This window comes from Nyctereutes procyonoides, unplaced genomic scaffold (assembly GCF_905146905.1).
Source record: "Nyctereutes procyonoides isolate TBG_1078 unplaced genomic scaffold, NYPRO_anot_genome, whole genome shotgun sequence".
Taxonomy (NCBI): Eukaryota; Metazoa; Chordata; class Mammalia; order Carnivora; family Canidae; genus Nyctereutes; species Nyctereutes procyonoides.
Window position 1 is genome coordinate 41,270,467 of NW_026575133.1, and position 14,234 is coordinate 41,284,700.

Here is a 14,234-nt window from a genome sequence, read left to right on the forward strand (position 1 = left end):
GACACATGGCTTAAAGTTTAATCAGAGACAGTAATACTGGATTTTTTTTTCAAGGTTTAGAATCAAAATACTTTGTAAAGATAATCTACTTATCGAATTTAAGGTGACCCATTCCTACCACCAATGATGAAAATACTTTTAAAATTACTGAATTAAAGCAAAATTCAGGGTAAAATGAAGTGCTTTTTGGGATTTGAAAGATCAGTTTAATTCTGTTCCTATCAGCTATAGGGGTGGATGGGGCTCAACACAGAAAACTTCAAGGTTAGCTATCAACATAACTTAAGACCTATTAGGAAAAAAAGAAAAAAAAAAAAAAAAGACCTATTAGGGAAGGACAACAGTACCCACTGGCCACAGGAGCCACCAGCAGTATCTCCAGTCCCTCCTCACAGCCAGCAGCCGGAAGTGGTCAAAGGTCCCACTTTTCTAATAGCTGCCATTATTAGAAATTGGGAAGGTCCCAACTGCACTGTGCAATTAGGTCTGCAGGACAGAAAGAATCCGAATCCTAAAATAATCAGGTTAGTAAAATAAAATGTCAGACAGCAATCCAGTACTCACCTTTGTCATGAACACAGAGTTTCTTGACACCATCAACCAGAACATTCTGTGTGTTGCTATGTCCATCTTCTGAGTCACTGTCATCAAACTGAGCCTCTATAATGACATCAGGACTGTCATTATAGCCTTTCATGGACTGCTGCGGGAAATGGCTTCCACAGAGCTCCTCAGGGAGATCTAATTCATAGGCACCTTCTGTTTCTTTGTCACTGCTCTCTGGTTTAATTACCTGAAGAAAATAGAAAAGTTCTGCTAAATCACTGGAGGGGAGAACAGGAAATAACAGATTTTTCTTTTTTTGTTTTTCTTTCCTAAGGGAAAAATGCACATTCAGAAGCTCACAGCAATGGTCACTCACCATGTAGCTTGAAAAAGAATATTTATTTTCCAGGTGCATAGGCTACCTTATGGAGACGATCAATCCAACAGTGCCAGGGTGGCCCTCAGCTCCTCAAGTTGCCCAAGATGAATGACATATCTACTCCCCATTTTTCTGATGTACATTTTCATCCACTTTCCCCCAGAGGACCTGAATACCACAAGTACTAAGCTGCTTCATAAGGGTACATCACATGGATCAGTGAATATGTTCAGATAAAAGAACTCAGCATAGTATGTTACTGCACTCCAAATGAAACCACAGAATATGATGAAACAGAAAAAAAAAGTGTAAATAAGAGTTTATAAATGTTCTCAGAAAGAATAAAAGCCCTTAATTCTCCATTTTGAGGCTCGAAATCAGTATAGAAAGCATACAATTGATGGATATTTATACTAGCACTAAGAATGAAGCATTACATAATTTGACAAATATTTTCAAACAGAAGAGTCTAGACACTAATGGACTTAATGAGTTTGTCACATAACAGTCAAATGTCAGTATTCTCATTTCTATGGCATTTGATTTCTGTGGATTTCTGTAGCAGTTTCTCTATGTGTTAATACTTTATAGGTCTAATATTTTTCTGAGTTGAACCTTGAAGTTTCAAAATAGATGCCCGCCTTCAACAAGCCAGATTACCATTCAAATTAGACGACACAAGGATCCTTTAATAAGGGATCTTTATCTGAAACAAGGCAGAAAAAGCTACCGAAAGAAATCTTTTCCAAAACATTTTCATGTCACAGATTCCAATAAACATAACCAACCCCAGACAATGAATATTATAGTCACCCAGAAAATCAAAGTAAAATATTAAAAAGGTATTCTAAAGATTCTAGGAATATATTCCCAAGTTTTTAAAAAAGTGACTTCATGAAAATGTGGTAATAGAAAAACTTGTAAACAGTTAATTTTTCAGAGTAAAGTTAATAACATTTAATAACATTTTTTGAAAACTTGATTTCCAATTTCAGAATAATTTTTGTGAAATTTTCTTTCAGCTCTTGCCATGTTTTGACTCTTGTCACATTCATTCATTCATTCATTTTTTTCATTCTTTTATCACTCATTCATTTGTCCATTATCTCATTATGAGAAGTTTGAAGTTTCCTTTTCTTTGATAGTAAAAGAAAGAAATTTCAATGGTCTAGGCCAGAAATCTCCAGAAAGATTTCCTCAGGCCCCTTCCTGCATGAAAGCACAAGAGGGAAGCCACAGTAGGTCTTTAAATTAATATACAATCATAAAACCCAGCTCTCTTCTGTATACTTCTGCCTAGTTACAGAAGTTTGGTTTTCATACCTGACCCAGAGGAGATCATTCAAAAACAGACTTCACTGACAAGTTAGAGAAGGAAAATAATTTGACACCACTCAAATCAGCAAACCTAGTCAATGTCCTTAAATGTGCCTGGCAAATTTAGTAACATTTAGGAAGATCTGCTCCAATCATCCTCAAAGAATGAACACACCTTGGGCATTGTCAGAAGAGCCCAAAGCAGGGGTGCCTGGGTGGCTCAGTTGGTCAGGCGTCTGACTTTGGATCAGGTCTTGACCTTAGGGTCCTGGGATTGAGCCCTAAGTCAGGCTCCTCAATCAGTGGACAGTTTGCTTGTCCCTCTCCCTTTGCCCCTCCCCCTGCCTGTGGTTTCTTTCAAATAAATAAGTAAAACCTTTATTAAAAAAAATAGCCCATAGCACAGGCAGGAGGTATGTGTGCACTTTCTGTGTCTAAAGCATGGAGGCTCCGAAAGGATCACTGCTCTGTTGTTTTTTCTACGTCATTCCCACACACAATTTTTCTCAGAGAGAAGAGGTGGGACCAGAGCTGAAGGAGAATGCCTGCTGTTCTACAATTAGACTCACAGGTAATACCACTAATGGTTTCACAAAAGATTTGGTTCCCACAGGCCATGCAGAAAATCTTACAAGGGGAATCAAAATTTTGACACTATCAAATTTAAATGCTCAACTATCCTACAGTGAAAAGTAGTCTTTCTCCATATGCATGTTTATGTATGCATAAAATATAACAAGAATTCTGGAATCATTATGATTCTGCTACTTATTAAAAATTATGCTATGGCTCACATATTAAAAGTTCGAGGGATCCCTGGGTGGCGCAGTGGTTTAGCGCCTGCCTTTGGCCCAGGGCACGATCCTGGAGACCCGGGATCGACTCCCACGTCGGGCTCCCGGTGCATGGAGCCTGCTTCTCCCTCTGCCTATGTCTCTGCATCTTTCTCCCTCTCTCTGTTTGTGACTATCATAAATAAATAACAAATTTAAAAAAAAAAAAGTTCGAATAAAAGTCACTGGGAAGAGGAGAGCAGGGAAAAGCAATAACCAGATTATGCCAAGCCTAATTGTATAGCACATTTTAAACCAGCCCAGTTCTGACTTTATGATAATCTCCATGGCTTAGATTAGTTACATTCCAGAATTAGTATTTTCGGCACTAAATTCACTTTTGACTTACTAAATGAAAAAATGTTGTAAGGAAGCAGGACTTAGTGAATAAACCAAGCCATTCAAAATTGTGGAATTAAAATATAATTGGAGCACCTGGGTGGCTCAGTCAGTTAAGCTTCGGGCTCTTGATTTCAGCTCAGGTCATGATCTCAGGGTCATGAGATCAAGCCCCATGCCTCTGGGCCTGGAGCCTGCTTAAGATTCTATCTCTCCCTGTCCCTCTGCTGCTCCCCACTCCTTCTCTAAAAAATATAAATAAAAATAATAATATAAATTAATATGTTGCATTTAAAAAGTATGTTCATTCTGTTTTGTTATACCAGTACACACAAGAACAGAAATATGTTCTGAGAAAAAAAAAGGTCACCGTAAGACTACCCAATACAAAAGACACCCTAAAACTACTCCATATCACACACTGGTTAAGAGTGAGGGTTGCAGGACCCTTAGAGAAATGGCTAATTCAAGGCTGGAGTGCGGCATAGATAAGAGGAACCTGAAACATCTTAGCATACCAGGAAAACAAGAAAGCTACCAAAGGCTACTAGGGTCTTATGAAAAAACTCAGGAATCACCATGAAAAAAGGCTCTCTCTGGTCATCCTTAGAAAATTCCAAGCATTTACTCTACCTTTCCTGTACAAATTGTACCTCGGGCTAACCAAACAGTTGATGAGATAAAGTTCTTTACTGAAGAGTTTCGCTAATTGAAAAGGAAGGAAAGACTTTTGCTATCACCATTTTGCCATCTCTGTTGAAATAATGGATTCAGGAAATGATCATTAGTGGTTGCTAAAACCAACTAATTCATAACCTAATGGGGATGGAGTTTTATAATAAATGGATCAGAGCGTCAATACCTATACCCACTGGTCAATATAAATATCTTAAAAAGAGAAAGAACCATGGTGCTTCCCGTGGACTAGAACAGTAAGGACACAACACCATCCATGAAGTACTTTTCCCCCAAATTGAACGTGAATCTAATTTGAAACAAGGATGAGAGGAGAAAAAAAAAAAAAAAAGGATGAGAGGAGCATGTTAAACAACACTAGGGAGAGGACCTCACTCCCCAGGTGATTTCATTCTGTCTCATGGTTTTAAATCTCTCTATATCCTATTAACTCCCCAAATTAAACACCGGGCATCAATCATTCCCTGAATACCAGACTTCTATCCAACTACCTCCTTTTACATCTTCGTCTGGATGTCAGTTGGCCTCCTGAACAAGAGAACTCTTGTTTTCCACTAGAACCCACTCTTCTCTCAGCATTGGCTTTCTCAGCAGACAGCACCAAACTACAACATCTTCCTCTCATGCCCCATATCCAATCCATCAGAAAGCCCGCTGGCCCTTCCTTCAAATATTTCCTCTTGCCATTTGCACTGTGACTGCACAAGCAACCTTTATCTCCTTGCTGAGATAACCAGTCTCTTGATTTCCATTTTGGACCAAATCAGCTAGAGTGATCTTTTAGACATAAATCAGACCATGTCATTCTCCCAAAGTCTTCCCAACACCACTCCATCACCATGCCACAAGGCCTTGTCAAACCAGGCCCATATTATAGTTCTGTTCTCATTTTCTGTAACTTCTTCCTTCGCAAGTTATACCCAATCTTCAGATCTTCTTGTTATTCCTAGAATACTAAAACCTTCAATCCTAAAGTCCTTGTATTGCTATTCCCTCAATTTGGAAAACTCTATGCCCAGCTATTCTTAGGACTCGATCTCCTCATCTTGTTCAGGTCTCATTCCAAATACCCTTCTCTCAGAGAGGCCTTCCCTGATCACATTAACTGAAACAGCCCCACCTGGCTGTCATTACTCTATGTTCTTATTCCGCTTTATTTTTCTTCACTTTATTTATCCCTACCTGACAATATATTACAAACTTATGTATTTCTGTCTCCCAACTAAAATGTAAGTTTCATGAGCTCAGCAGCTGTTTTATTCACTGTTATATGCCAAGAATGCATTTAGTAGCCACTCAAATGTATGTTAAATGAATGACTACAGCAATGAATGAGGAAATAACTTGTTCAGAGTCTATCTTATCTGATAAATTGTAAACTTCATGAAATGAGTAAAGCTAGGCCTGACACAGTGTATACTCAATCTCATTTGAGTGAACAAAGAACCAGAGGTGGCACACTGCATCCAACATCTCCACATGTCTAAAATCCGTCTCTGAAGACCTCGTCCAATTGGCTTGTATTTTCTATAACCCAGAGTCCACTGCACAATCTTCCCAGTTCCTCCCTATCCCCTACCACCTGCCCCAGGCAAAAGTAAAATCTCCCGTTTTTAAAGTGCCAAAGCAATTTGTATGTACCTCTTCTATGGCACTTCACAATTTCTTCACTGTATTAGTGTTGTCTTCACAATTTCTTCACTGTATTAGTGTTGTCTACGTATACAATTTACCTCATCTGTTAACACTGTATGCTCACCAGCTGTATCTTACATCTCTTTGTATATTCTATAGCAAACTTGCATAATCAATGTAGATGTTCCATATTCAATAAATAAACAGATGAATAAGTGGGCTAAAAAATGAAAAAATGAGTATAAAAGATGATCGGTATACAAAAGAACTTTCAGGACAGTTTCCAGACACATGCATATGCAGGTTAGAAACTAGTAGTTCAATTTTCCTTAGATCTATAATGTAAGAGGCCTTCTTCTGTGAGATTGACCTTGAATATGTTGAAAATTCCAGTTCAGGAGTTCTCAACTTTGAAGTTTAGCAGATCCCTCTGAGAATCAGATGAAAGCTGTAAACCCTTCCTCCACAGAAAAATGCATATCTACAAATAGAAAGAAAATATCCATAAGAAAGCACAAGAAAGAAGAGCAGGGCTCTGACGCTGAAGGCCACCAGCTCAGGTCAATCAGTACTTTGGAGCTCTGGGCTCAGAATGAAAGGATGGGGGCCTGAGGAAAATGATGTATTACTGACCTGTTAACTGAGGACTTTAAAAATTCCTCTGGCTTCCTCCACAGACCTGAGAGTGAGGCAGCTGACTGCACTTATTATTCCGAGTGCATGCTGCAACTGGGATTATCCTCCCTTGGAGGTTTAGTCTAGTCTCTAGAGGACAGGACAGAAACGGATTAGTGAGGGAAGCACATTGCTGGGTCATACAGAACTTTTTCACTCTCAGACTTGAGAGTGTTCCATGAACAGGATGGGATGAGCATCACAGAAACCCTGCTAATAAAAATAAGGAAAATATAGGCAGATATCAACTGGCGCATACAAATATTAAGTACAAATGTCACTTGAAGCTATGAAAAATGCTCAAGAAATAATAGCACTCTACAATACTTAATAATTTTGATTTCCTTAAACCCTCCCTCCCAAACACAAATGCACATATACATACACACAGAAATGTTTGTCAGATATACCCTTCAGTTAGCTTTACCGAGGATAAGTCTGTCATCTGCCTACTGACTCTTTTTAGAATGTGAAATTGGGCAACAGAGTGGTGTGGCAATGTGATGAGAGAAAAAGATGATCCTCCTCAGCCATCAGGCTATAATCTTGACACTCTGGGGGATAGGGAGCAATAACCTCACCTCCTCAGCAGTACCAAGGAGGAACCCTGACAACCATCAGGATGAAATTAAGGGGAGCAATGACAAGCTTACTACTGAAAGGAATCAGGAAAAAGCTTAAGCCCAGAATCTTCAGTTCAGAGACACATGAGAGAGGAGACATACCTTTTGGAAAAGGAGGGTGGGTGTAGCATGACTTTTGTACTTTAAGAGAAATATAACCCCTGTGTTCGCAAAGGAATTGCAAAATGCTCTGTAGAATCCCCCTACTTTGAAGACAAGAATGTTTGCTGAATCAGAGATCCTACACAACCGTTTAAGTAGAAAATGGCTAAAGAAGAATCTACTCGAAAAGCCTGGCATAATTTGAGGAAATAATACCTGAGAAAATATATAGGGAAATATATATAAAGCAAACGCAAAAAGGACTGCCATGAAAAATGATAAATTCAATTGCAGTAAAATAAATTTTTCCTTTTATCCTAAGATAATGCAAAAGAAATTTTAAAGATAAGCCACATATATGCTCATATCCAGAATGCGTGAAAAAACTCCTACATATCAATGAAAGACACAATCCAACAGAAAAATGGGGGAAAGACTTAAGGGCACTTTATAAAACAGAAATGCCTGGGGCACCTGGGTGGCTCAGTGGTTGAGCATCTGCCTTTGGCTCAGGTCCTGTTCCTGGGGTCCTGAGATCAAGTCACACATCAGGCTCCCTATTGGGAGCCTGCTTCTCCCTCTGCCTGTGTCTCTGCCTCTCTCTCTCTCTCTCTCTCTGTGTTACTCATGAATAAATAAATAAAATCTTTTTAAAAAGAAAAGAAATGTCTAGTAGCCAATAAAAATGTGGTGCTCTACTAATGAGGTGCTCGGCCTCATTAGTCATCAGATAAATGCAAATTAAAGCTACAATGAGATAACACTATAAACCTACAGAGGCAAAAACTAAAAATGTGGACATACCAAACGTTAGCAAGAATGTACAACAATACACTGCTGGCCTGAATGTAAACTATCCAGTAAAATAGAAAATAGATCCATTTGATTCCTGTGCAGGCTTATTCCAACATGCTATCCTGCCTTCCTTAGATTTTGACAGGTGAACACATGAAAAAAGAGAAGATAAAACTGGAAAAGGACAGTTGTGCAAAACCAAAGAGATATAAGAAAATGCAAATTTTCCTTTAATAAAGGCAAGTAATGGTGTCAATGTACAGTCAGAGAAAGAAGGATGAAGAAGCAGACATGAAGACCCCCGAAGGCCAATTTAATGAGTCTGGTCTTTACCATAAAGTTAATGAAATAGGGAAGTAAGAAAAAAATGGTTAAAAGCAGGAACTCTAGTCAATACAACTGGGCTTGCATCACAGCTCTGCCACTTACTAGCTATACTACTTTGGGAAAGTTATTAAATCTCTTTGAATCTCAGTTTTATTATCTTTAAACTGAGGTAAGAGTATCCAATATTATAAGGTTATGATGGAACTGAGAATTTATGAAAAGCTCTTTGCACAGGTATCTGGGGCTTAATATTTGTTTAAGTCTAGTCTTTAAACCCAGAAAGTTCAAGGTGAGGTGAGGAACAATGAAATGGTAGCTAGAAATGTAGATCTGGAGATGGGATGAGCATACTGGAAGGCAGAAACTGAAAGATTAGGGAGCTAAACACAGTGGGGATGACAATTAATCAAAGGTGTCCCAGGGCCAAGTGTCAAAAAAAGAGAAGCTGAGAATAGAGCCCTGAGTAAAGACTCATTTAAAGAGGGTTCAACAAGGAATAGGAGTTAGTGAAGCAGAGAAAATTTAAATATAATTATGAATATGTTAAACACTAAGGCTTTTATTGTGACTCTTCATGTTTTGGGGTTTTGTTTTTTTTAAAGAAGGCTCTAAGCCCAGCATGGAGCCCAATGCTAGGCTTGAACTCATGACCCTGATATCAAGAGTCAGATGCTTACCTGACTTGAGCCACCCAGGTGCCCACCATTTCTCATAACTCGTTATGCACAATGTCCCCTGTGCAGTTCACATATTAACTGACTTAATCAACACAATGACACCCCCCCCAATGATACATGGGAGAGTGATTATGTCCATCTCAAAGAGGAAAAAAATCAAGGTCTGACATGTTACAATCCCACAGCTCCTAAATGGCAGAGCTGTGACATATACACAGATCTAGGATTCTATATCCACTGCCCTTAGTCCTAGATGCTCTTAGGCAAGATTTCCTGCCAATAGATTCAGTGAGTTTTACACATATGGCTCCCACCACTAACATCCAATGCATGAAATGCATGTCAGGTATTTTGCAAGCCGGAAAATACTCAAAATTGAAAATCTAGCTCTTCAATGAATGCTTCTCTGAGTAATCACACTCTCTTAAGAAATGTTCTATTTCTTTGTTCCACTGCTAATTCCTTAACTTTTCTTTCACTACAAGATTATCTTTTTTTTTAATTTCATTTATTTATGAGAACACACAGAGAGGAGAGGGAGAGAGAGAGAGAGAGAGAGAGAGAGAGAGAGAGAGAGAGAGAGAGAGAGAGAGGCAGAGGGAGAAGCAGGCTCCACGCAGGGAGCCCGACATGGGAGTCCATCCCGGGTCTCCAGGATCACGCCCTAGGCTGAAGGCGGCGCTAAACCGCTGAGCCACCCGGGCTGCCCTACAAGATTATCTTGATCAGGCTATATTCCATTTAATTTTTTGCATATTTCACTCTTCCATCAGACAGCAAACCATGTCACATTCATTTTTTATATTCCCCAGAGGATTCTAAAATGCTTGGCATTTAAAACACGCTCAATAAATATTGGTTTCCTTTACTTCCAAAGAGAATGAGAAAGACTTGAATCAATTATAAAAGAAGCATTCTAAAAGAAGTTACAAGAGATGAACAAAATAACTACTAAGCAGCAAGAGCCAGCTACATTCAGATGCTTCTCTACATGATACTGCATGATATCATACTGCCCTCTGTTAAGGCACTGTCTGGAAACCAGAGAAAAAGTCATGTTACTTTATCACAGGTAAAACTTATGGAAGACATTTAAATAAATGCACTTTTCTAAAATAATTCTAGGCCTTCATACCTAAATTACAATTTCAGTTTCAATATAAACTTAAACATAACCATAGACTTCATTTCCCAATTTGAAAACAACAGTTTTAGCAAGAAAAATCCCAAATGCCTGGAAGAAAATAAAAAGAAAGAAAAAGAAAAAGAAAAAGGAAAAGGAAAAGAAAAAGGAAAAGAAAAAGAAAAAGGAAAAGGAAAAGAAACAGAAAAAAAGAAAGAAAAAGAAAAAAGCCCAGACCCCAGCACAGCCTCCAGGGGTATTCTTGATTGCTGCAGAGTTGTAAAGTACCAATCCATCCCTCAGAAAGGTAAATTTATATCAACTGCAACTGATACTCACCAGAATCAAGAACTAGTCACTTCACCAACTGATATTGATTAGATGTCTCTTTCCCTTCCTTTTATAATATAATGTATTTCAAAACTGATATGTAACAGAAAGAACTCCTGTAATGAAACAAGTCCAGTGGAATCCTAAACAAAAATGCCAAGTAACATTTTCATCATGCTGGCTTACCCAAACTCCAAGCATGATATATTTCATAATTTTCCTGTTTACTGATAAAGAAAAACCCTTACTTAAACATAAAAGCCATCTTTGAAAAGTGCTGTTACCTCTTATAAAAACAGCAAGTCCATATTAGCGCTGGGAAATTCAATTCCAAGCAAATAAATTCTATTACATTTCCCAGGGGTAGGGGGTTCTTATCAACTTGATAAAATGGAGCTTTTCCAAAAGATTTACATATGCCTATGTCTACAGGTACTTTCTGCTGAAAGGGCTGTTTACAAGTGTCAGCTAAAGGGTTTGGGTAAGGACATAAAGCCCTGCCTATCTTAACTACCTGAGCCTCCCATTCAGAGTTAATGCATGTCATGAAGTCCACCTAGGAGATGCTTTTCATTTTTTGGCTCCTCTGGCTGGGCTTAAATGACAGCACTCACTTGCCACACATGTTTTAACAAACTTTCAAATCCCTTAATGGCACACTTGGGACACAGTATAATACACTGTTCAGGAAATACCTTGGAGCCAAGAAAAGCAATTGATATTTCCACAGGGAGCTCTTGACAAGGCTTGCCAATAAGCTTCTCTCATTATAAAGTATAACCATGCACATATCATTTTAAAGACATATTACAGACATTCTTAAAGGTATATGTATTATTGGGAACTTTGTTTGCCTAAAATAGTTCATTCAAAAGTATCTTTTTTAGTTAACAGGAACAGAACAAACTATTTCCATTCTACTGGTTACTCAGGCAAATAATTCTGTATCTTTTTCATTCAATCAATTCCTTCCTCCCTTCTTCCCCTGCCCCTCACACACACTCTACCACCACCACCACCCCACCACCACCACCACCACCACCACCACCACCACCCCATCACTACCACATTCATTAGCTCATCATATCAACTCTATCTTCATTACTACCTTGGCCACCATCCTAGTTCAGGCTCTATTCATCTCTCACTTGAATATGGGTAATAGCTCATAAGAGGTCTCCCTGCTTCTACTCTCACCCTGTCTGTTCCCAATGGAAGTCCTATCGTGTCAAATTCTCTGCTCTAAACACTCCAAGGCTTTCCACTTCTATTAGAGTTAAAACTCAAATACTGACTTATACATAGGCCCTCCTGACCCATACTTCTGTTCTATGATCCCTCTTCTACACCCATGACCTCATCTCCAGCTATTCTCTGCTTCAGCTCTTTGCTAGTCCTTGAACATGGCAGGAACATCTTTGCTCTTCCCCAAGATCTCCACAAGGATAGCTCCCTCATTTCTTTCCATTCTTACTCAAAATCACCTTCTCAAGGAGGTCCTCTTTGGTTGCCCTATTTAAAATCTCAATCCCAGGGGTGCCTGGGTAGCACAGTTGGTTAAGACTCTGACTCTTGGTTTTAGCTGAGGTCATGGTCTCATGGTCATAAGATTGAGCCTCATGTTCAGCCTCACAGTGTGGGGACTAATTGAGATTCTCTCTCCCTCACCCTCTACCCCTCCCGCTCACGCTCTTTCTCTAAAGTAAATAAATAAATCTTTAAAAAATAAAATAAATAAAATCTCAACCCCAACCACCAAACGTGTATCTCTTCTTCCTTATTTATTTTCCCCTTTATTACTAATCACTATTGAATATGCTATGTTAAACATGGTATTTTATTTATACCATTATGTCCTTCCCAGTGAAACACAAGTTCCACAAAGGCAAAGACTTGGCCTGTTTGCTCATTGTTATATTCCTAGCACTTAATATGGTACCTAATATAATGTCTCCTATACGATCCCATCGTAATGTGATATTATCACCTTAAACTCAAAATATCAAAAATCACCCTGGTCCTTCCCCTCAAAGCACTCTCCTTTCCTGTTCTTTTCTTTCCAACACCATTATCACTTTCTTCCAGCCTTGCAAACTCAAAACCTCACGACCACAACTGACCCTTTACCCTACTGCTGAACATACTGCTTCACTAAATCCTTCACTTGTCTTTTTACAAGTGCTCTTATAGCTCTACAAATTCCTTGATATTCTCATGCTCCATCCTACAAATTAGTAGAAACAACCCGAAAAAATCTGATTAAATTACCTTCTTATTCAAAAATTTTCTATGGATTTCTCTTCCTTAGAGAAACTAATTCTCTGTTTTGGGGCTTACCATTGAAAGACCTTTTGAATGTCCACTGACCTTTTAGACGTACCTGCCAATCCCTTCCATTATAGGCCATTCACAGGCCACAGCAACTTCTTTCCTCACTTAGATTGCAACTCAAAAACAGGTTTCTAGCAACTTAGAACAGCAAGATCTGTCTCTCTTATTTATTGGTGACTGCAATAAGGAAAACTAATACAACTCCCTTTAAAAATGGTTCAATTTTGTCTTAAATATTTCAAGGAAAAGGGGCTCTTGCAAAAATGATCTGTATCTGTCAAGGAGCAGATCAGGCTATGCAGACCAGGCTCGGACTGCAGGAGAGGAGTGCAAAAAAGTCTGACCAGTCAAGGTTTAGGGTCTCTGGGCAGTCCGCTGCTCCTAAGAGATCACAGGACTCAAAACAGAATTATGGGTGTCCTGTGACATGTACTCTCACTCCTCTTCTGCATGGCCATCATCAGCAACTAACCAATCACAAGCTAACTCTGGTACAACCAAGCTTCTGGACCTAGTCACCAAGGAGAGGAAGAAGCAGGTATGTTTCACCTTAAAGGAGACATAGTTTACAAAACATAGTAGAATCCAACTAGAGTGATCTTGCTAGTAAGGTATTCAATATTTTGATGCCAGACACGAGCAGAGAGATAGGAAACAGAATTTGGCAGAATGTCACACCAAGTTCTGAAGCTCAGACACAAATAAAGAAAAGTAGGGCAGGAAGGTAAATAAAAGCAAATATGGGCAAGTAGACCCCAGGGAAGAGTTCCCACAAAAGACAGAACTGGATTAAAGACCTTCCAAGAACAGAGTCCATGGAAGGAATAATCATTGAGATTTGGTGAAAGAATGTATACAAGTACGTGTAACTCTATACAGTGACCGTTTTCTTCTCAATCTTGAGAGCTTGTTTGGAGGTTCTAGCAGGAGAGCGCAGCTACTCGTATACCCTTGACCGAAGAACGGTCCTCCTCTATCGGGGATGGTCGTCCTCTTCGACCGAGCGCGCAGCTTCGGGAGGGACGCACATGGAGTGGTGAGGGAGGAAGGGGACACCCGCCTAGCCAGCCAGATCAGCCGAATCAACCCTGGCGATCAATGGGGTGACAGATGTCACAGCCAGATCGCCCTCACATCCTTTCTTCTCAATCTTAATCTTTACTGTATCTTTGACCAAAATCACTAAAACATATGTATTTGTAATGACTAATTTAGGTGCAAGAAACCAAAAAACAACTTGAATTGGCTCTTTTTTTAATTTTATTTATTTAGTCATTCATTCATTCATTCATTCATTCATTCATTCATTCATGAGAGACACAGAGAGAGAGAGGCAGAGACACAGGCAGACGGAGAAGCAGGCTCCACACAGGGAGCCCGACGTGGGACTCAATCCCAGGACCCGGGGATCACAACCTGGGCCGAAGGCAGATGTTCAACCACTGAGCCACCCAGGTGGCCCTGAATTGGCTCTTTTTAAGTAACTTACTAGTTTATATAATTGAG

General features: G+C 39.3%; 1 protein-coding gene across 4 annotated transcripts in view; it reads right to left on the bottom strand.

Moving 5' to 3' along the window:
* DIS3L2 (DIS3 like 3'-5' exoribonuclease 2) overlaps positions 1–14,234 on the bottom strand; it is a 344,308-nt gene that overhangs the window by 223,393 nt on the left and 106,681 nt on the right. For 3 of the 4 annotated variants that reach the window (XM_055345950.1, XM_055345951.1, XM_055345952.1), the window contains one exon: positions 565–793. In XM_055345950.1, coding sequence (XP_055201925.1) covers positions 565–793 — 229 coding nt within the window. Of the gene's footprint in view, positions 1–564; positions 794–6,378; positions 6,481–14,234 lie in introns of those variants that run through there. The other variant, XM_055345953.1, reaches the window with a different exon arrangement.